The sequence below is a fragment of the Lissotriton helveticus genome, chromosome 8 (assembly GCF_964261635.1).
Source record: "Lissotriton helveticus chromosome 8, aLisHel1.1, whole genome shotgun sequence".
NCBI lineage: Eukaryota > Metazoa > Chordata > Amphibia > Caudata > Salamandridae > Lissotriton > Lissotriton helveticus.
In genome coordinates this window covers 1,436,174,270-1,436,198,768 of record NC_136069.1, presented here as the reverse complement: position 1 = coordinate 1,436,198,768, position 24,499 = coordinate 1,436,174,270, and the positions used below count along the sequence as shown (strand labels likewise).

At 46.6% G+C, this 24,499-nt stretch overlaps 1 protein-coding gene across 2 annotated transcripts in view; it reads right to left on the bottom strand.

Annotated features, from left to right (window-relative positions):
* JAM2 (junctional adhesion molecule 2) overlaps nt 1–24,499 on the bottom strand; it is a 314,246-nt gene that overhangs the window by 110,545 nt on the left and 179,202 nt on the right. For both annotated transcript variants that reach the window (XM_078658366.1, XM_078658365.1), the window contains exon 3: nt 20,066–20,185. In XM_078658366.1, coding sequence (XP_078514492.1) covers nt 20,066–20,185 — 120 coding nt within the window. The remainder of the gene's footprint in view (nt 1–20,065; nt 20,186–24,499) is intronic.

The following is a 24,499-nucleotide window of genomic DNA, read 5'->3' as shown; positions in this document are numbered from 1 at the left end:
CAGAATCACAGGAGGTTTGGGCGTCGTTACTGAGACTCGAACCCAGATCCCCAGGTCCGAGGTCGAGCGCCCTACCCGTTAGGCCAACTCCTCTCCCTGTCTGTGTGATACCCTAGCCTCTCGGGTGTGGCTGTTTCGCTGGCCCACAGCTACTCCGCTGCTACTTCTGTGATATTTGATGTGGTCCGCCTCTATAGAGGACATTGGAGTGCTTGCCTAGACCTTGGTAGACCCCTGCACAGCTATTTTGTCTCCATACTGGGCACCACGGCAGAGACCATCTACAGTCGGCATTTTAAATTGGACTGTTCAGCAAATATTATATGGTCCTCCCCCTCTTTCTTAATCTCACTTACTCTGTGTGGCTTGATCCTCTTTACTACTTCCCTCTGAGAGATGCTGACTGCAGGCTCCTGGTAGTTTGATCCTTTTCTTGGGTGCTGAAAGCTGACAAAATCCTTTGCCACTCAACCTGCCCATGGCCCTCATGTCTTCTGGTAAGACGGTCCGACAACTGACTTTTGCTGAGGCTACATAAACAAAAAGGTAATGCCCATAGCTTCAATAAGTGCAATGTCAGGAGTAACCTTGCACTCCATGATGATTGAATTTAAAGCCATTTAAGCCTAGATAGCCACTGTGGAACATTCCATGGACAAGACGAATAATGAACTTAAATTACTGAAAGGAGATCTGTCCTAGCTGGGACAACAGGTGGATTCCACAGATCACAGAATACACTATCTGGATCTAAGAGTGACGGAAACCATGACATTGAGTACTGAGCTGTTGAACACCCAGAAGAAACTTACCAACTTAGAGGACAGCAGTTGCAGGAATAATATTCATATTTTCGGTGTCACAGAAACAGAAGACACACAATATGTTTCACTGTACCTCCAAACTTTCATCCTGAGGCTGCTGGGTCTGTCCTTTCTGCCACTTCTGGAATTTGAGTATGCCATCAGACTACAGCACACCCTATGACTACCTGAGAAGCACCTCGCCTGACAGTTGCTTGCCTCCTTCGACACTAGTAGGTGAGGGTAACCCTCCCTGAACGTAGGAAATACAGTCCCTGGCAGTTTCACAGCAGCACAATTACTTTTTAGGCAGATTTCACCTATGAGAGACACATTATTCAGAAGATATTCCTGGCCCTACTCCTGGCACTTAAAAAACTCAACCTACACTACTACTGCAGGAACTAGCGATTGTGCTGGTCACCATCAATGATAAGACAAAAGAGTTCCACGAACCGGCAGAACTGGAGCTCTGGTGTTGGAGAATGATGAGGCATGACACCAGTATATGGATACTACCCCATCTGAGTCCAGTGTATTCCAAGCAACCCACAGACCCACCCCCCACCCTGGAGAGCTTCAATAGGAGACAAGACTGACAGAGAAAACAGGCAGAAGAGTAGGCCCCAGGAAGGGATAGATCAAGGTCCCCTCATAAGCTGTAAATGACAATCGACAGGTGCACGCATAAGATGCCAGCCCAAGGGATCACTCTTCTCATTACTATCTTCGGATCGTTAATGTCCCATTCATCATCTTCCTTTTGAGTGGTGGGCACTTATGGATGACTGTTACTTCCTGTGAAAGTTAACTTGGTATCATCCTCCCAGATTTTCTGGCCCGTCTTTAACTCGCCTAAGTCAACTAGACTCCTGTGCACAATTGGCCCTGCGGCCCTCATTCTTTTTGCATTCTTTTTCCCTGGATAGGATTCTCCAGGTTTCTTCCCCACCCTTGTTTGGAGGTTCTACATTGCACAATATCTAACAGTGAATATGGCAATTTAAACTGTTAATGTCATCGATATAACCCACTACATCAAACGCAAAAAGATGCTTACCTTTTTGGGTTCCAAGAAGTCCGATATCATTCTTACGCAGCAAACGCATCTCAATGCAGCAGAATCTGTTAATCCTTTCAGTGCGGGAATCAGCCAATAGCTGATGCCCACACTACCTCCCCATTGAGCCCTACGCCCATTAGACGACACTGGGGAGGAGTCCGTGGGGATTTTGGTCCTGGTTGCTGGAAAGGGGAGTGTCTCCCCTTTCCAGCAATGCCTTTCTCGAAATATTCCCTGCTCGTGAATCAGGGATGCACAGCGATCCACCACCAGGATCCACTGGACGCCAGGAAGTGATGTGATTTTCAGGGATTGCACCTCCCCGGACATTGGGCAACCCAGATTGTGGCTCAGTTAGAAAAATGTTCCCCTAGGCTGCGTGATTGAGCCCCTATGGGAAAAAAAACATGGCAGCTACAGATTTCTTTGTTTTGGGGTTTGCCCTCCTGCCTGCGCTATATGGTCCAACCTCATGAGGGGCCTTTTATTCGAATGATATGTTTGTTTTTACCCGGGGTGAGATTGCGACCCCATGGTGACCACAATCAGGCCCACAGTGGAAAATAAAATGGAGGACATATATTCATGTATTTTGGGGGTGGCCGGCCTCCATGAGGCATGGGCATTAAAAAAAAATATTTCTAAATGTATGTTCCCCCTGTGGAGGCATGCTTGTACCCCATGGAGGGGACAACAAAATGGCACTCATGCATTCTCTGGGTCACCCAAGAGGAGAAAAAGTGGCCCTTATCTACTGGGCCACCAGGGAGTTTGTGGGTCCACATAATGGGCATGTTATTAGTGTTTATTACCCTGATATTTTACAACAAATATTGCCTCCACAAATGCACACGGTTTTATCCACTGTGCCAAACACCTACACTGCTTGTCTTTAGTAACTAAATATGGATCAGACATACAAAGAGTTAGCAAAGTGTTTGAGTGTCTTTTTTAAAGCATACCGACGCAAAGTCCTTGGTTGTGATTTTATAAAGCAAAGCAATAGCTATTTGTGTTGTTTTGTAAAAAAAAAAAAGGAAATGCAGTGCACTGCGTGTTATAGAGACGTTCCGTGGGTGGTCGATGGGTGGGCACGTGCATCCAGCCTTGTTTTTGACGCAAACCCAAATATAAAAGATTTTTAAACATGGACACATGGAAATACCTGGTGCCCATCTGACACTGGCGTAAAAAGGAAAAATTACTTTTTCTTTGAGGAGAAATCCTCAAATGGTGGTATTTAATGCAGGAAGAGGACACTTCCTGCACAAAACTACCATAGCCATAACTCAAGCACCCTTGCACCACGGCACAAAGGTGTCTGTTTTTGCTCAAAGCAGCACACAGTGCATCAGCAACATGGAAGAGGATATTTGAAGATGTGGTAGAGTTGTGCTCCCTCAAGTGACGCAGTACAACAACTTTGCTCGCTGTGCTGCACCATTTGTCGCATGAAGTATGTTGTAATATTGCATACGTGGTATCTTGAAGTAATACTTTTTTAGTATCTATGTCGAATGCTGCAGCAGCATCGAGAAACTAAGTGCTTTAATACTGTTTGTACTTTAAAATTTGTCACATACATCTCAGACACACACACCCACCTACCAGTTTAGAACTATACTTTTGCCTTCTATGTAGGACCAAGTGTTTTTGAAGGAAGATTTAGACAGGTTTAGGACAGTCAGTAGAAATGGCGTCTTTGTGGATGACTGCTGCGGATTCTGGAAGGCTCCATCACAAAACTCTAAGAAAAATGTGTGAGTCTAGTGAAAATGTGAGGTTTGTAGGGCATTCTATGTAGGAAAACCTCATGGAATCCATGCAAGGCGACCACCTTGCAACATCCTGGGTGTCTACTTTTAACAAATGTGCATTGTTGGTAGGTTTCCATGGATGGTAGCCAAGCATGGCCCCAAATACCGCAGCTACACCTATTCCTGATCTCTCCACGCATCGCTTTAGGGTATTTTGCGTTGAGGTCTCTTGGCCCACCCTCACAACTGGGGTACACTTCTTATCGGAAGACATATGGGAACTTCAGGGGGTTGGAAATGTGTGGCTCCCCTGCAAATACTAACACGCTTGTCACAGAAACGTTCGGAAAATGTTAGTTTTTTGGGTCAAAATTTGAGGGTTTGCAAGGGATTCTGGGTAAAATTACCTAATGAGAACGACACAACTCATGCACCCCTAGACTATCCAAGGTTTCTAGTTTTCAAAAATTTGCCGGTTTGCAAGTTTTCTCTAAGTGCTGGTTGTGCTAGGGCCGAAAATACCCAGCTACCAAATTGCAAAAAAGAGTCCGTTTTCAGTGGAAAAATATGATGCGTCCATGTTGTGTTTTGGGCCTTTTTCTATCACAGGCACTAGGCCTACCCACACAAGTGTGGTACTATTTTTATTGTGTGGCTTGGGGGAATTCTAGGGAATTTGTAGCTCCACACAGATTCCAGAAGTTTACCTCATAGAAATGTGAGGAAAATTAGTTTTATAGTCAAGCTTTTGGGTAGAAATACCTGTTGGGGACCACACTTGTCACACAGCCCAGGACTCCCCTGGTTGTCTAGAATTCATAAATGTGCAGGTTTTAGAGGTTTCCCTTGATGCTGGCTGAGCAAGGGCCCACAATACACAATTCAGTATGTAGAGCAAAAAATTAGATTTGTCCATGTTGTGTTTTGGTGCTTTTCCTGTAATGGGTGCTAGGCCTACCATACAAGCGAGGTATGATATGTATTAGGAGTGCCACTCACTAACTTATTTGCTGCAGACCTTGTTGCTGGGACTTGCGAGGAACTAGGAGTCCTGTTGGCTTTCCTGTTGCTGGGGCTTTGAAAGGATGCCACAAGCGCCGCACTCGCTCTCCCGGAGTGCCGTTGATTGCTGCTTTACCGCTGCGGGACTGCGAGGCTTTGGAACCAGCTGTAGCCTCTTTCCGCAGCGGCCACGCCCCCTTATTTGCCGAGCCCATAACCTTTCGCGGCACCCGCTTCGCGGGTGCCACTCACTAACTTATTTGCTGCAGACCTTGTTGCTGGGACTTGCGAGGGACTAGGAGTCCTGTTGGCTTTCCTGTTGCTGGGGCTTTGAAAGGACGCCACAAGCGCCGCACTCGCTCTCCCGGAGTGCCGTTGATTGCTGCTTTACCGCTGCGGGACTGCGAGGCTTTGGAACCAGCTGTAGCCTCTTCCCAAAGCGGCCACGCCCCCTTATTTGCCGAGCCCATAACCTTTCGCGGCACCCGCTTCGCGGGTGCCACTCACTAACTTATTTGCTGCGGACCTTGTTGCTGGGACTTGCGAGGGACTAGGAGTCCTGTTGGCTTTCCTGTTGCTGGGGCTTTGAAAGGACGCCACAAGCGCGCACTCGCTCTCCCGGAGTGCCGTTGATTGCTGCTTTACCGCTGCGGGACTGCAAGGCTTTGGAACCAGCTGTAGCCTCTTCCCGCAGCAGCCACGCCCCCTTGACTGTTGAGGGCTACAAGAGCAGCCTGGGCTCCTCCGCGAAGCGGGACGCGTGCGGGACGAGGCACGAGACGAAGCCCGGACCAAGGGCGGACAGTCTTAGACAGTCCGAGACTGGCCGTGACTGGACTGGGCCGACCACTCTGCTACTATCACATCTGAAGTATCCTCAGTTTGTAAGACTATTTTATTTACTCCTATTATTCTATACAAAAGGACTGTTGACTTGCTTGCCTCTTTCCTCTCCCATTTAAGTACTGTTTGTCTGAGGGCATAATACCCCTTATATTCTTGTGGGTGCTAATTAGCAACTGCGTAATATGCCTAAAAAACTAGCTCCAATCGCGTCAAATAGGATGGATAATTATATGGTCCAAGTAGTGTCTAAAATTAACTGCGAAAGGCGTCAGTCATTAGGACAAAGCCAATCACCAGTATTCCCTCCTATAAGCCCATCCCAGCAGCTATTTACTGTGGCCGATACATCCCTACAGGCTGCAGGTAGCGATGCCCCCGAGACCGATCTCCATGCCAGTGGGATGTATGATCAAAGCACACTCCCAGCGGTCAATCTAGAAATTGACCCTGAGGTTAATTTGGAAAGTGATGTTGATTCTGATCCAGAGATACATGTTCAGGTCTTAGAAAATGATCTTTCCTCTGTAGAGCAGGAAACTAGGCTAGACAGAAAATGTAAAAAGAGCCTACCCAAGCGTGGTGGGTTACGCTCAGGGTTAAGGAAGAAAAGGGCTTCACCTCCTCGGAAAACTAAGGATAAGAATATGGATGCTGGGGAGGCCAGTGCCAAGCACATCATGGATGACGAGCTATTTCTCAGAATAGCAGATATGATTGAGTGTAAAATCAAAGCCATTATAAAACCAATGGTGGCCAAAATTGATAAGCTCACTGCAGAGGTGAAAAAACTCGGTGGGATCCAGAACATTGTTAATGGGGAGGTTGGCAACATAGTGACCCTGGTTTCAAATTTAACAGGTACATCAGGGGAGAATGGTCCAACTGTGGTAGAGGTAGAGAGAAGTATGATGGCAACTATTCCACCTGGTCAGGTGCCAGCAAATGTAGATATTCATACAATAGTAAGAGAGGAGGTTTTGCCAACATCCACCGCCCAACCAGTATTTTGCCATGAAACAGATTCTCCTCAATTAATGGTAGAAGCTTCACCTCTGGTACTGGTATTGGCAAACGTTCCACCGCTGGCACCTGGGCAACCAGAATCCCCTACATCCCTCTCTAGTAAGGCGTTGCACTGGCTGTCAGGCAATATGCAGATGGCTCATGGAGGGAAACAGCAATTAGCAGGGGAGATTACATCGGTCAGAAGAACAGCCTGGATAGGGAGCAGACCGAAAAAGTTTAAAGGGGACTGTGGTGGTGAACTTTTCCCATTCGGCTGTTCTCCCCAATGTTTTGTTAAATATTCTCCCCCCCCAATGTAGGAGTGGCACTATTGTTCCCCTCACCTTAAAATTCTTTTACGGTGAGCGGCAAAATGTAACGTATCCCAAGATTTTAGGGCCAAAGTGGGACACCTTGATGAATAGGTGGGGAGTAGGTGCCCAATCTAACGAATGGGGGATTCGTTTGGGAAACAGGTTTGGTATTCTGTCAGGGCTAAATGACTGCGATTGACTCCAGGGGGACTGTAATACTGCACGTACTAGACCACCCCGGGCATGTGAAATGGATGATATTTTAGTTCACAGTCCGATTCATACAAGTGATACCTGCTTGCCCCGGTCTATCATAGAGGGCATATGTAATACCTTATCCACCCCAACAATAAACCATATAGTCCCATCTGTCATCCAGGAACCTGGTGGGGGGCAGGGTAACTATGGAGAGGGCAGTGGACCTCTCGTTCGGGTCGGGACCAATGGCCACCGCGATGTCGTGCCCAGCCGCGTTCCAGCTGTAACGGATCCAGTCCTTAGGATTTTCAGTTGGAACGTGGCAGGAATTGACAGGAAGCTGGCCCTGTCGGACTGGAATGCTCTTGTGGAAGAGTATTCCATCTGTATTTTCCAGGAGACATAGAGCAGGGAGCCGACCCATAAGGTGGGATATTCTTCCTACTCTATTTCTGCTGTCTATCCGGTATCGGGGAGGGGACGCCCTTCGGGTGGCCTCCTCATCTGGGTGGCAACTTCTTTAAATTGTAGAGTAGAGGAGCACCAGACCAATTGCCCTGATCTCCTTAACATCACCTTAAAAGATGCCCGGGGACGCGCCATCTTGAATATTTATAACATCTATGCTCGGGGCACAAAGGGAGGTAGACAGTCGCCCACTATTGCTCTCCTGGAGGGCTTGCTAAGGTCATATCCATTTAAATCATGTACCCTGGTTGCGGGCGATTTAAATTGTACGTTCGAGCCCTTGGGCTCGGACGACACCATGGTTTTGGAGGAGGAGGACCAAAGGAGGGGGATTCCGGTTCTAGAGCTAACCCCGATTAAGAGGTGGACTGAAGTGGCACTTCAGATTAACACCCTTAGTATGGAATTCGACCTGAGGGCCCTCAATGGGAGGTCAAGCTCTGACAAGGCAGGAGCCCATATGTACAATAGGCCCAACCACACGTCAAGAATTGATTACATCTTGCTTGACGTGTACTTATGGAGCTCGGTGAGGGATATGGAAATTATCACGTCTGTTGAGAGCGATCACAACCTGCTCTCTCTTGCTTTGACTCCCTGGTGGTCGGAGGGTAAAGAGGGCCTGAGGCCCCGTACCATCGCTAAACTTGGGGCAACATATGTTTCGAACTGTGGTAAGAGGCTGAAGTGGGCAAAGCTCACCCTATCCGTGGAGAAGGTTGCAGCTATAACACTACTTCTGGCCACAGCCCAATGTAACTTGGACTCTCTTGAGGGAGGGCCTGAGGAGGTGTCTGGGATCTTTTGTGACTTGACCACGGCCATAAGCAACTTGTTCAATGTTCCAACTAGACGCAATGGGGCTAAGACACGGGCCCGCCCATTGAAAAGACAGGGCTGGTACACCCATAAATGCGGGGTAAGTAAGAAAGCACTGGTGGAAGCAGTCAAATCAAAGTCCCAAACTAGGATCAGGTCGGCTAGGAAGATCTACACCCAAACCCTAAAAATAGCGAAAAAGGAGTGGGAGGAAAAGTTCTGGGCGGACCTTCTGGATGCTAGCAAAGGAAAGGATGTTAGGGCTTCTGGAATTTGGTGGGATCCAGGAACAGACCTGATGATACGTTGAGGACTTGCACTATCCCGGCCCAGACCTGGTTTAACCACTTCAGGGCCCTGTACTCCCCGGTAGAAGGGTCCCTCAATGAGCCATTTTCCCCTACCCATTTGGCAGAGGACAGTGTTCTCGACCCCTTCACTTCACGGGAGGTCGTGAATGTAATCAAGTCCTTGGTACCCTTGAAGGCAGCTGGTCCTGATGGGCTTCCAGGGGATTTACTCCATGCCTACCCGATTGAATGGGGCAATCCGGTAACTGCCCTTTTGAATGCTATCATGGAGGGAGGACCTGTTCCTGAATCCTGGAAAGGGGCAGAGGTTGTGCCCATATTTAAAAAGGGATGTCGGGACAATCCAGGGAACTATAGGCCGATAAGCCTGATTGACTTGACACAAAAGGTGGTGGGGAAGGCGATCCTGGGGAGGATTCTACACTGGGTGGATGAAATTCATATCCTGTCGGATTTTCAGGCGGGATTCCGCTCAGGAACAGGGACCATCGAACAGGTCTTCAGACTGATGCTACTGCACTGGAAGGTGGTGGGGCTGGGCAAAGGCAGTCTCTATTTGGCCTTCATTGACTTGAAGACTGCCTTTGACCTGGTTCCTAGGGAGGAACTCTGGAGGGTTCTGCAGGGTCTTGGGTTGCCCCCTTACATTCTGTCGCTCCTGATCAAACTCCATACAGATAACTATGCCCAGGTGCGCTGGGGCCAGAATGGGGAAAAGACAGACAGGATCCCGATTTGTAGGGGCGTCCGACAGGGATGTGTGCTGGCTCCTACACTATTTTCCTTGTACGTAAATGGTGTGGTAGAGCACCTGCTACAAGAACCAGCAGATGCACCCTCCCTGGGGGGGGCGTACGGATCCCTACCCTACTGTTTGCAGACGACACCCTCCTCATTGCCAAGACTCCCCAGGGTCTCCAGAAGCTTCTGAACCGTTTCCAGGAATTTTGTTCGGCAAGGGGTTTGGTGATCAATGTAGACAAGACAAAATACCTGATCATGCACCCACCAAGGAAACTAGGACGTGCTCCAGTTTTGAACTCTGTCTCCCTTGAGAAAGTCTCTGAGTTTGACTATTTGGGAATACACATGAGCGATGCTATGAGCTGGACACCCCATATTAACAAGATGGTTCTCAGCCATAAAAGGGTGGGGGGCGCGCTGCTAAGGGAGTATCGCGCCTCATCTAAACAGTCCGTGGCACCCGCAATTGACATTTACAAAGCAAGAGGAGTCACTGCAGCGTTATACGGGGCAGAGTTATGGGGTCTTTGTAACTTGGAGGCTCTATCCAAGTCGGAGAACAAATTATTGAAAGACCTACTGGCTCTCCCCTTGAGCACCCCCACAGTTCCCGTGCTTTTGGACGTGGGCTGTAAATCGATCAAGGATCAGGCTCGCCTCCGGCCACTGCTTTTATGGGCCCGTTTGTGGAGGGTCCCAGAACTGAAATCATATGCCGATGGGCTGTCTGAGGTGATGGGAATGGGGGGCTGGTACAAGATTAAGTGGTTAAGGGATATCAAAAACCTCTTGGGGGAACTGGGTTTGGGGGCTTCTTGGGCTACAAAATCTTCTCCACCCAAGGCTATCCTGAAAAAACTGTATTGGGAATGGGTCTCCTCGCAGCTTATTGGTAATTCCCGTCACTGCAATTCCACCGCAGCTTTTCTAAGAATTAAGGACGTGGTGGCCTACGAACCCTATCTGGATTTGATTACCATGCCAACTGACAGGGCTCTTTACTTTAAGTTTAGAGTAGGCACTCTTCCGATAGGGGATCTCCTTTCAAGATGGAAAATGCCTGTCCAGTTTTCGCCTTTTTGTGCCCTTTGTTCCACAAGGCCCGAGACGGTGGCACATATCCTCTTTGAGTGCCCCGATTATTCTCGACCAAGGAGGTGTTGGCTTAAACCTCTCTGCAGACTATTAGGGACACGCCAGCACATGGTGGCGTTACGCATTTTATTAACTGATACTTCCCCCCTATAGTCTGTGGTGTCTCAAAATTTTTAAAATGGGCATGGTCGCTCTAAAAGACTGTCTATTTCAATTTAATTCATTCTTAACTAACTTATTGTATGTACCAATGACATTTTTACTTGTTTTAATTCTCGAATGCATTTTTAAATTGATGATTTGTAGTTGTATACATGTATGTAATGATTTTAAGATATATTTGCATATCGAAATAAAGCTATCAACCATAAAGTATTAGGAGATGTGGTAACACAGAATAGTAGAATATGTGTTATTATCAATTGGATTTCTCTGTATCTGTGCCTTCCAAATGTAAGTTAGTCTGTATGACAGAAGACATTTTGCAAAATACCCTTTGAATCCGATGATAGTATGAAAACCCACCAATTTGGCGTTGTACAAACAGCCACTGCTCCTAAACTCCATTTGAGAAATACATAGGTTTACTTGATAATCATTTTTCACTCTTTATATTATACCATATGGATAGCTAGTTACTTGGTACACAATGAAAAACCATTGTAAGGTGCAGCTCGAGATTTCTACTCTCTACTGGTGTGCCTCCATTCAGCCTCTTCAGGATATTGTGGCAAGGATTAGCACCTTTTGCGGCACAAATATAGAAATTGTGCAGCATTTTTTCGCACTTTATTCTGCTGTTCTTTCAGCACCAAACACAGAGATCTTATTTTTCAGTTCTGTAGGCAGCAGGCTCAACTTCCTAAAAATAAATGCCCTCCCTGGCCTGCCACGTGCCTCCGTGGATGGCGGGCCACTAAAACTTCATAAAAATGAATGCCTGTCTGGGCTTAAAAATGAATGGCCGTCTGGGCATAAATATTTTTGTGGGATACATTCTTCGGGTCTACCTATCTTCTCCATATTTCTGTTAATGGTGCTCACTTGAAGTGTCCACCAACTCCAACATATTCTGAGATGAGAATCGGCCATATTATGCGCATGCCAATAACCACCCATTACTTGTCCTTGGTTATGCAGGCCATTATGGCAGCTCAGTATAAGGAACTGTGTAGTTCTGCCAAACTTTCCTGGCAGAAAGTATCAGATCAGCACACCTGCACTTTAAACACAGTCTCAAAATCTGATAATACAGCAACATCGTAGCTTAAGTTACATCTCTGCCAAAATGGACCTGCCCAGGATTTGTGGCTGTAATCCAAGCATCCCTCTTGGGCACGTGCAGGATGGGTTACCTTAAAGCAAGAGCAACACCAGCCCCAACTCCTGAGACTAGGCCCCAAAACGGGGTCCTGAAATAAACACACAGTCACCGGAGCAGATTAAATGCAGGGAAAGTCGGTCACACCAGATACCAGTATTGCACTATCCTGTCCCGCAACCATCTTGTGGCATTTCTCTATTTCCCTTATTTTTGAATGTGTTGAATTGTGTGGATGAGGTATGAATATGTGTGATGAGTTTTGGGAACAGTTGAAGGATTGAATGTGTAGTATGAATGGGGAGTGTGGGATTTTATATATTGGAATATTTTGTTACTGATATCTGATGCACTGGTTTGTATCATGCCAAGCATCTAACCTCTTTGAAACATGTGTTAAAAATCAATTAAAAAATTATATTTTTGTATAAACTGGTGTGACCGACTTTCCCTGCATTTAATCTGCTCCGGTGACTGTGTGTTTATTTCAGGACCCCGTTTTGGGGCCCAGTCTCAGGAGTTGGGGCAGGTGTTTCTCTTGCTTTAAGGTGTCATGTAACTAAACACACATATTACATAACTCAAATATAGTGCTTTGACAGGCAGTCTTAAGAAAATAAAGACCAGAATTCTAACATGGCTTCTGGCAAAGAAGCTGTTCTGACGGTCAAGAAGTCAAAACGACAGTGAGAAGAAGCTAGAGTAGATATTCCTTGAATTTCACTGCTATAAAAAGCGAATGAATGAAAGCACCTACTCAGTGGCATGTTTTGAGGGAGCAGGATTTTTCAATTTTTCATTGGTCATTATCTGGAGTTTGACAAAAGGTGATTATGTTAGATTTTTAGGATATGGCGAAAACATAGAGTTTACCATCTTGGAAGGACATATCTTGTGAGAGATAGTGGTGTTCCAGTAAACAAGAAGCTTTAGCAACAGCCTGGGATTCGAATCACGAATACACAAAGGAGGTGAATCAGGGTGACCAGCTGCTGGCCCATTCTGGATGCTGTACCACTGAATTGACAAACCCTGGGTTGATCTTCAACTTGGGAAAGAAAAAAACTTTGGGCACTGAGAGGTTTACTTGATCAGCAAAGCAAACTGAGAAAAAAACATAAGCAATATTGGTGATGGGGCAACGCCTGTTACTTTTTATTCCACATTAGTGGCAAGATCATTGATTCTGGCGAACTGGAAATCAGATATCCTGAGTATCTCAGTGGATTCTCAAGATGCAAAGAGTCTATACTCGTGCAACTACGTATGCCAAGAAGGGTCCACACAAAGTGAAGAAAATATAGAACAATTGGGAAAATTAAGTTGTAAATAATTTATGTAATGTATATGAGAGCTTTCTTTTTATCTATGTCAATTGCGATGTATACAAACGGTGCTGCTAACATCTCGGAAAAGAAAGCAATATTGGAGCCTATGCCTATGCCTATGGTACTTGATAAGCTGAGAAAACAATTTGGTGTTAAGAAAATCACTCAATACCTCTTTAACTAACTATCAATTAAATTAATTAGCGTAATCGATAAAGGTGTGATTTGACCAAGGGCAGCGTGACATTAAGTGCGGAGGGGCCATGACCCCCCCCCCAACACCCTTTTTTTCAAAGCATTAACAGCACCTGTCAGGCTGAAGCACTCTTCATGTTCACGCAGGCAGCTAGGGGCTGTACATGTGCTAAATGTGGAGGCGCCTGGCTACCATATCTAAACTTTGCTGGGCAGATGATTTCACAGCCCTGAGGCTGTGAACTCCTCACCGGAAAATCTCTTTGAGGTCGTCCCCTTCATGACACGGAGGCACGCTACTGATAGACTCCGACATTGCACTTCAGTTTTAGTCCCTAAAGTGCTCTGGGCTAACTGATCATCACTGATGCTTCATCACAGTGTGGGGTGGTATCCGCATTTCTCAATGACCCCCACCCACTCTGTGACCAGTAAGGATAGTCCTCCTCTCAATGGCTGATCCATGACAAACTCTGGAAATGAGAGGAGGTGATGGGATCCTCTGCCAGTCCCTTCCCTGAGGTCCACAGGAGCCACAAGGCTACCTTTCCACCACCCAATGTCACCGATGGTGGCCGGTAAACTTTTGTTTTAATGTTGGGTATGTGTCTATGTATGAAGGCATGTGTATTTATGAGTGCATGCTGTGAACAGATGTGGGTGTGTGTATGTGCTTGTGAATGGTGGGTTTGTGTGGCTGCTTGTGTATGGATGGGCATCAAGCTCACAAAATGTGGAGGATCCCCTATTATTTATCTCAGGGAGGGGGATATTCAGTCTTAAAAAATTGAAAGTCCCTGTTTTAGTTGTGGCAGACTAGGATCGCTGGGAGAGGGCTAAACAGGGGTATTCAATGTTGAGGTTTGGTGACTCTTAGTGGGTTATCCAAGGGATACAACAAGGCAGACTACAGGGCTGAGTCTAAACAAATTCATAAAATACATGAGAGTAAAAACAATAATGCTAAAGAATTAGTATTAAAATATACAAGATTTATTATAAGCCTCCCATCTGGGTTACAGTCTAAAAGATTTTATCAAACAAAATATAAAATACCATCTGTGATGGCAACATGGTTAAAAATATACAGTCAAAGTGTTGTAAAAAAGGTCGACGCGGCGTTTCGGTGCTACTCAATCTTGACACCTTCCTCAGGACAAAAACATTTGACTTCGTATCTATAAACAAATAACAATATTTTAACATCATGGTATACTCTATTTGTTAGCATTTTCTATATGCCCTGCTCTAACATAACATGTTGTCTGGTACTTTCATAATTACCTTGAACCCAATTTTTTATCTACCCCATGTTAAAGACTAGTTGGTTAGGTCTGACTGGACATCAGGTTATCTCCATTAATTGCCCTGTCTAATTCCTTTAATTCTAAAAAGTAGGTCATATGTACCTGTAGCTTGCGTAAGAAAAGCTTTTCAATTGCTATCCCACTTGATGACTACTTATCACCTTGACATTTTCATAATGTTTCATACAAGAGAGCAAGTCTTGACATTGATACTCTGGATTATCTGATGGGCATCAATAAATGTACATGAAAACGAGTGAGTATGAGCATGTGTGTGGGCAATCAATCAATCAAGCTATCAATCAAGGCATTTATAGAGCGCGCTACTCACCTGTGAGAGTCTAAAGGCGCTGGGGAGCGGGGAGCAGCTACGGCTCGAACAGCCAGGTCTTGAGTAGCCTCCTGAAGGTCAGAAGGTCTTCGGTCTACCGTAGGAGGGTGGGGAGGGCATTCCAACACTTGGCGGCGAGGTAGGAGAACGGTCTGCTGCCGGTGGTCGTTCTTTGGATGCGGGGGCGAGGGCGAGGTTGGCGGACCTGGCGATTCGGGGTGTAGAAGGTGAGCCGGTGAGCCGTCTGTTGAGGTATGTTGGTCCGGTGTTGTGGAGTGCCTTGTGTGTGTGGGTGAGGAGCTTCAAGGTGATCCTCTTGTTGACAGGAAGCCAGTGCAGGTCTTTCAGGTGGGGGGTCACGTGGCTGTGTTGAGGGATGTTGACGATCAGGCGTGCTGAGGCGTTCTGTATGCGTTGCAGTCGTTTCAGTAGTTTGGCCGGGGCTCCCGCGTAGAGGGCGTTTCCGTAGTCCACCCTGCTGCTGACGAGAGCCTGGGTGACCGTTCTTCTCGTGTCTGAGGGGATCCACCTGTAGATCTTTCGGAGCATGCGGTGGGTGTTGAAGCATGAGGATGAGATGGCGTTGACTTGCTTGGTCATGGAGAGAGTTGAGTCGAGGATGAAACCCAAGTTGCGTGCGTGGTCGGTGGGTGTAGGGGCTGCACCCAAGGCAGTAGGCCACCAGGAGTTGTCCTGGGCTGAGGGGGTGGAGCCGAGGATGAGGACCTCCGTCTTGTCTGAGTTCAGTTTCAGATGCCTGTTCTTCATCAATTCTGCGACGGCTGTCATTCCTTCGTGGAGGTAGGTCTTGGCGGTGCCAGGTCTTTGGTGAGGGAGAGGATCAGCTGTGTGTCGTCGGCGTAGGAGATGATGTTGAGGTCATGCAGTCTGTCAACGCGGGCGAGCGGGTCATGTAGATGTTGAACAGGGTCGGGCTGAGGGATGATCCTTGGGGTACGCCGCAGATGATCTTGGAGGCTTTGGATCGGAAGGGGGGGGGGGGGGGGAGTCGGACGCTCTGTGTTCTGTCGGAGAGAAAGGAGGAGGTCCAGTCTTTCGCTTTTCCGTGGATTCCTGCGTCGTGGAGGCGAGTGTGTAGGGTGTGGCGGCAAACTGTGTCGAAAGCGGCTTAGAGGTCCAGGAGGATGAGGGGAGCGGTCTCGCCGTTGTCCAGCAGGGCCCTGATGTCATCGGTTGCGGCGATGAGGGCTGTTTCGGTGCTAAAGTTGCTGCAGGACCCAGACTGGGACGGGCCCAGGATGATGTTCTCCTCAAGGTAGTGGGTCAGCTGTTTGTTGATGGCCTTTTCGATGACCTTCACCGGGAACGGGAGCAGGGAGATGGGCCGGAAATTCTTGAGGTTCCTCTGGTCTGCCTCGAGTTTCTTGAGCAAGGCGTTGATTTCGGCGTGCGTCCAGCTCTCCGGGAAGGTCCCGGTCTCGAAGGAGAGGTTGATGGCCTTGCGGAGGTGGGGTGCGATGTTGGCCCTGGCTTTGTTGTAGATGTGGTGAGGGCAAGGGTCTGACGGGGAGCCGGAGAGGATGGTGCTCATGATTTTGATGGTGTCCTCGTCATTGATGTTGGTCTAGGTGAGCAGGGGGTTGCTGTGGGTGGTGTCCGTGGTGTTGTTGTTGGTTGCCCTGGTGGTCTGGTTGTCGAAGCTGTCGTGGATGTCAGTGATCTTGCGATGGAAGAAGGTGGCCAGGGAGTCACATAGGTCTTGCGATGGTGGGATGTCGTTGGTGTTGGAGCTGGGGTTGGAGAGTTCTTTCACAATGTTGAAGAGCTCTTTGCTCTTGTGTGCATTGTTGTCGAGGCGGTCGTTGAAAGAGGTCCTTTTGGTGCCTCTGATGAGGTGATGATTTTGTTGCATGGCGTTCTTGTGGGCTGTTTGGTTCTCTGCTGTCTGTTCGTGGTGCCATTTCTTCTCCAGTTTCCGGCAGTGTTGCTTGGAGGTCTGCGTTGAACCAGCTGGCATTCCTGTTGGTGTGTCTGCCGGAGGGGTTTTTGACCGGGGCGATGGTGTTGGTGCAGTCGTCGATCCAGTGCCTGAGGATGCTGGCGGCGGCATCGGGGTCGGTGGGGTCGGCAGGTGGGCTCCGGGCGAGGGTGGTGGTTAGCAGGTCTTTGCAGACTTTGCTCCAGCAGCGGCGGGGGATCTGTTGGGTGCAATGGTGCGTGGTAGGTTTCCGGAAGGTGAAGTGGATGCAGCGATGGTCGGTCCAGTGAAGTTCGGTGGTGTGGCTGAAGGATACGTGGGAGCTTGCGGAGAAGATGGGATCCAACGTGTGGCCGCGGCGTGGGTGGGTGATGTCACGAGTTGTCGGAGTCCGAGGTTGTCGATCAGGGTGGTGGAGTTGGTGTCGTTGTTGTTCTTGAGGTGGAAGTTCAGGTCTCCTAGGAGGACGTAGTCCGTTGATGCGAGGGCGTGCGTGCTGATGAAGTCGGCGATGGAGTCGCTGAACTGTGGTCGAGGTCCAGGGGGTCTGTAGATCAAAGTTCCTCTGAGGGTGGTGTTGGGGTCGTTGTAGATCTGGAAGTGCAGATGTTCGGCGGTGTTGAGGGGGTCGTCGGAGTTGGTGGAGACCTTGAAAGTGGACTTGTGGACGATGGCGATACCTCCTCCAACTCCATTGGTGAGGTCTCTGAGGGTGATCTTGTAGCCCTCCGGGATGGCTATGGCGATGTCGGGTGCCGAGGTGTCGTTCAGCCTGGTCTCCGTCAGGAAGGCGAAGTCTGGGCAGGATGTGTCCAGTAGGTCCCAGAGTTCGACGGCGTGTTTGTGTGTGGATCAGGCACTCAGGAGTATGCAGCGAGGTAGTTGAGTTCGGTCCTGAATGGCGGATTGGTGGCTCTGGTGCTGGAGAAGCTGCAGTTCCGGCAGGAGAAGGGTCCTTGAGTGCGCTTGGGGGTGGCTTGGAAGCAGGTGTGGTCTCGTCCAGTGTTGAGTGTATGGAGGGTGCTGGCATCGTAGCTGAGTCGGGCGTCGCGGTGCTTGGGGGGGCCAGGGGTTCTGGCACTGGGCACGGTCCAGGCGCAGACGGGCGCAGACGGGCTTGCCTTAGTCAAGCCTTCGGCGCGCTGCTGCACAGCGACCGCCATAAGAAGGGGAGGTGGGAGGGAGGAGCAGCTGGGAGGGGGGTGCTGACAAATGGGCGAGCGGGGGCTGGGCCACAGGGGATGCAGCGGCGGGAAAGCGGGAGGGGGGACCAGCGAACAGAAGGCAAAAGGCACAGAGGAAGGCGAGAAAACGGTCACAGAAAGAGAGCAAAATAGGCAAATAAGCACAAATAATGCAAAAAACAGTTTACCAAACACAAAATGCAAAATACAAAAGACAGTGCAGTACAAGCCTACGGCCTAGCGGAGGAGAGCCTTGAACTCGCATTCTTAGCAGCAGCAGCGAGTTGTAGCAGGGGACAACAGGTGGTGCTGTTGCAGCGTGGGGTGCGACCTGCCTAATCTGGGTTAAGGGTCGCTCTCCTCACCGCACAGCGACCGCCATAAGAAGGGGCGGTGGGACGGAGGAGCAGCTGGGAGGGGGGTGCTGACGAATGACGAGCGGGGGGCGGGCCCACAGGGGACGCAGAGGCGGCAAAGCGGGAGGGGGAACGGCGAACAGAAGGCAAAAGGCACAGAGGAAGGAGAGAAAAACGGTCACAGAAAGAGAGCAAAACAGGCAAATAAGCACAAAACAGTTTACCAAACACAAAATGCAAAATATAAAAGGCAGTGCAGTACAAGCCTACGGCCTACTCTACTGCTCAGCTATAGTGCATTTGACATGATACAGAGATCCTGGAGATTGTGTACTCTCCTGAAGGGAAAACATTTAAGAGCAGAACTCGTGCTGTGGAAAAGGCAGACAATCCAATGGGTCAATCCAGGAAGCATAGAATGTACCTTTTAGGGGTAGGCTAGAATAGACGGTTTTCTTTATAAAAATGGAAATTAATGTGAAAGCGGCTGTGATCAGCCAAAAGTGAATTAGAGTCTTTGTAGACATAATAAATGAATGAATGAAAAAAATAAAACAGTTTCTGTACCCGAGGGTTCAAAACAGAAGCCAGATTAGTTACTCATTTATCAACTATGCTGAGACTGATCATGCATACCGCAAGCTTAATTTTTCCTAAGTCAAACTATCACACCAACACCAGAAAGTCTGTTTTAAATAATGTCACTATATTTGCAACCTTCTATATGAAGAAAATGAATATGCATAATGTAAATGCATAGTTGTCATCCATCACGCAATTTTGTTAGGAAGAGTAAAATTAAACTTTCACTGCAAAAAAAAACACTTTATAAGTTAATATGCTCAAAATGTTCCTTACCAGCAGCACACAGGACACAAATAGACATCAAGAAAATAAATGTTTATGAACAGACAAGTCCTTCTTTATCCTTTTTTGGGAAAAGGGACTAACAGCTTACCAGCTTTGTTACCAAACATATTTCACTCTCCTGCTCCTCCCTCTTTTAACCACTCTCCCACCAGGCTACTAACCTAATTAGCTGAAAGTCGTTTCCATCTATACATTAAGGTACATATGTTGTTGTTCTTTTCTGGCAAATTCTGAGGACACGAGCCTTCGTAAACAGACTTTGCGCATCACAAACCGTTAATAAGCGGTTGAAGACACTGTTGATTGAACATGGCTTTAGTGTTCCCAACTATACAATCTGTTTTTGCAATAACATCCAGTCAGGCTGACCAGTAAACATGTCACCATGTTAATATGGTGGGCATGGACCACACTCACGCAGTTTGTGAAGGAAGGTTATACCTGAATTTGTGACAATTATGTAATTAAGCTCTTAAAGTGCTCAAATCATATGCTATAAATAGTTTTGAAACGGTGCTCATTACACACATTCTTTTTTTCACAAAGGTATGCTCTTTACATAGAGAATGTGATCATTCAGATTAACCTACAGAGAATTACCTGAGTATGTTAAACATTTTATATAATGTATTCTCACTGATGTGTGATGTTTGGCTTTATGAACCAGAACACACATTTAAACATAATAGTATTTATATTCCAGTAAGTGTAGTTAAAGCAATGACGTTACATCAAAAACATAAAACATGCTAACAAAATACAAATGCACACAATAAAAGGACTTATTTAACTTTTTTTTTTTAACTTACCGTCTATATTACCCTGATAATAAACAAAAGAGACATCTCCACTGCCTCTCTCAATTTTCTTCCACTCCAACCTGTGTTTCGAATTTCTCTGTAGACTGTATACGCAGGACAAGATGGCTTCTGCAAAGACCGAAAAGGAGAAAAGTAATGCGTCAGTATCTCTTTTATGTAATGTGTGGTTTTGTCTTAAGTGGTAGCACTATTCATTGAAGTGGGAATTCAAATCATAACAAAGCTATGCATTTGTTTGACAAGGCTAGCACTACACTGAGTCTAATATTGTTATGATCCATATAGCACTCCACCAAGGTTTGTAAAGTACACATCTGGAAGGAGACAGAGTGAGATTTGGACATAAAAGGGTACCTTGATACAATAGCTACACCTATTTTGTAACAATGAGCCTTTTGTGCGTTTTGGTGATGGATAATCAAACTTCATTGTCATTATCCACCCTGCATCATACAGGTATTAAAGATATAGCAGCCACTAAAACCTGCCTTACTCCAGTCACTGTGGGTGTGAAAACCAATTTAGCACATTGTCACAAATGTTGAGCAATCACACTACATTATTTGCAAAAGTTTTTATTTTATTTTGAAGTTCCATGTAAAAACTTGCCAAGTAATAATGTCCATCTTCCCATCACATTGGTCAACACACTTCATTTAATGAATCATGAAAAGGTTCTCAATCAGAGGCTCTAATTTGTCTGCATGGAATATGTACTTGGCTTGAACCCTCCTTTAGTTGCAAGGGACTCAAAGTTTTGTGGCAAGGCATAACCTGTGAGTGAAGCTAATCTTGGTTCCTCAACCACATTCTGATAATGGACACATATACCTGTGGTAAGATGTAATCGTCTACACAAATGAAAATATTAACCCAGTAAATGAAACCCAAAGACCAACAGGTCAGCTCTTAAGCACGGATTACCTCTAGTTAATTTCTCAGATGGTAATATAAGACTAGGAAATCATTTTCAATTCTATATTGTTTAAGGATCATAAACGCTAGCTTGGGGCAAATCATGGGGCACTGTTTTGTCTCTCTTCTTTTCCTTCACTCCCTCGTACAGTTTATTAGATATTGTTTTGAAAAAGTTCCAAGAGTCAGGGGCTTCCCATGCTTGGCAAGTGGCTGATCTGGGATGTGAAAAAAAGATTTTGCCAGTACCTTTATTTTTTATAATATCTTAGTCTAAATATCTGGATTTATTTTAAGAGATGCTGAAAGCCACACTAATTGTGCACTAGCAGGTGTTCCTTGATTGTTTTGGGAGAAGAAATATCATGGGCTCAGTCCTAATGGTTTTTAGGTCTCGGGCCTAGCCACTGCGTCAGCAGTGGGCTTCGCCCAGAGTCCTTTTCTGAGGGCTTCTCAGAATGTACCTAGGAATTCCACGCTGCTCGTGCGTGTTTTGTTCCTAGGTGCATTGCTATTGGCCTTTTCGTGCGTGTGCTTTAGAAACAGAACACGCAATAGGCCATAGGCGGTCGAATAGCTCCACCTATGGCCTACTGGTGTCTGTTACGCGCATCAGAAGGCATTATGTTTTGAATTATCGCGGCTTGACAGCCGAGATAATTCAAAACATATGCTCGCAGTGGCGCGCGTGCGCGCATCACTGCGGGCTTTTTTTTCGTCAATTATAGCGGCCGTCACGGCTGCGGTTACTATCAGATTTGTTGTTTTTGTTCCAAGGGCTCCTCGATCAGAACGAATTCGTGGATGTCATCACTGACTCATTCTTTCCATTACCTTTTCAGTTACAAAAAGAATGCTTTTATCGTCTATGTAACTTTGTTGCCTATCGATGTGGATTCCTGAGCGAGAATAACAACCCCACATAAGCACACTGAGGGAGGAGCGGGGCAGGCCTGAGGAATCCTTTAAACCACTTCTACAATCCACGCGACATACTGAGCAGTCTCTTGGTACTTTAGTGACAGGCGCGTACTATCACCCAACACACATGCAATTCACGTGACGCATCAGCAGTATAACATGGTAAACGAGGCGGCTTGGATTCGAACTAAGACTTAGAATAGGTTGTTCCTATTTTCAATCGGATTCAAAACACGGTCGTCACTAATGACAACTCGTTCCTAACACGAAGCTATGACGCAATCCACTTTGTGTTCACCACTTCAAGCTTAATCTGTGCAGATGGCTAAAAATAACTAGATTAAAACCCCACAGATACGATCTGCTAGATCTCCAGGTCTCCGTTTTTAAATAGAGAACGAACGCTGAAGGCCTTTCACTGCTCGGAGGTCGGCAAAAGGAGTTTTGTGAGTGCAGAGTGTGAGTGCAGAGTGTGAGTGCAGAGTGTGTGTGAGTGCAGAGTGTGAGTGCAGAGTGTGAGTGCAGAGTGTGAGTGCAGAGTGTGAGTGCAGAGTGTGAGTGCAGAGTGTGAGTGCAGAGTGTGTGTGAGTGCAGAGTGTGTGTGTGTGTGTGCGAGTGCAGAGTGAGAGTGAGTGCAGAGTGAGTGCAGAGTGAGAGTGAATGCAGAGGGTGAGTGAGTGCAGAGTGAGTGAGTGCAGAGTGAGAGAGAGCAGAGTGAGTGTAGAGTGAGAGTGAGTGCAGAATGAGTGGAGAGTGAGAATGAGTGCAGAATGACTGCAGAGTGAGTGCAGAGTGAGTGCAGAATGACTGCAGAGTGAGAGTGAGTGCGCAGGGTATGAACACTCAAACTAAGTCCACCACACATAAGACCACACACATAAGACCACACACATAAGACCACACACATAAGACCACACACACACACCACACACACACACCACACACATACCACTCTCACCACCACACACACCACCACACACTCACCACCACACACTCACCCACACACACAACCACACACACTCACCACCAGCCGTCACTGCACACTTTTACCAGGCACACACACCACCAGCCATCAGTGCACGCTTCAACCAGGCACACACACCTCCAGCCGTCAGTCCACGCTTCCACTAAGCACACACACCACCAGCCATCAGTGCACAATTTCTACAGGCACACACACCACCAGCCATCAGTGCACACATCAATTGTTAACGCATCCACAATTAACTATTGTAGCAATCGCAGTATGGTGCACTTTACTTTTAAACATATTAATCTAAAGCGCAGCATGCCACCATTGCTACAATTCCAATCCAACCCACATAATTCCACTAAACACAACATGCATACACTCCATAACACATGGCTAAAAGACATTGCCATTTACAATGCCATTAGCTCTAACTCAAATAAATCCGAGACCTATTGCATTTCTAATGATTGTTATTCTTCTATGCGAGTATGAATGAAATAAGCTTACCAAGGGTCTTACCAAAATGGAAGCATATTCTCTATAAAGACACAATACCTATCCATGGGATAGTTCTATTGATGGCAACTGGTGTTCCACCTACTCTCAAAATGGAGTCAGCACATATTAGGTTTAGATCCTAATTTCATCCTCCTGACAGATGATAGACACCAGGGCCTGTATCGCCATCAAGGCCAGGGCTACTACTCTTTCCCTTATGTCATCCGGTACTTTTTCTTCCAGATGCAGGGTTCCTCCATGTCCAAGCTTTAGACTCAGACTTACTGTGGAAACAGGACATTTTAAGATCATGACCAAATCTCTATCCCAACTGATGCCATCACATTTCATTTGAATTTCAGTTGAATATTAAAAAAACTGGTTTGAGGAGTCAGCAGGTACAACATACTGCTTGCATGACAGGAAATCAGCACCTATCGCAATTTGTGGCACGATAAAAATCTATGTACTGTGAGTCTTCCCTTGGCCTGGAAGACAGTCACTTTACACTATGTGTATGGTTATACTCTGGACGCCCCCCTGGCCAGAAGTGTCCCATGCTCTGTTCATTCAGCAGAAAAAAGCATGCCACCGCAGGACATTCAAAGACTTATGAGCTAACTGAAGAGAAATAAGAATTGACAAAACCAATAGGGCGATCTTTAATGTGCTAACACATTTGAACAAATGTGCTGCATGCAGTACCATATTAAAGTAAACCAGGAAGTACACAGTATGACAATGCTTATCTAAACAATGCAGTAATATGCATTTGTGAAAGGGAAGAACTTTGAAAATGATAAGAAAGAAGCTACATTTCTAGTAAACAAGTGATTATTTTTAACATATTTTTGTTTCACTGGAGAACTTTCCATTAGAAGTACTGGGGTAACCCAGTAACCCTCAGAACCTGGGTATGGAAACTAAACAACAATGGTTCTGTTGGGAATCACAATTAGATTGAAAAAAGTATTGAATACATAACCCAAACTATATTCCATGATGGGTATATGAGAAACACACACTGACCACAATAGTGATAAAGGTAAATCTTTTGTATTAACCTTGTAGTGAATTAATTCACAATGTTTGCGAAGCTGTCCAAAAACACAAAC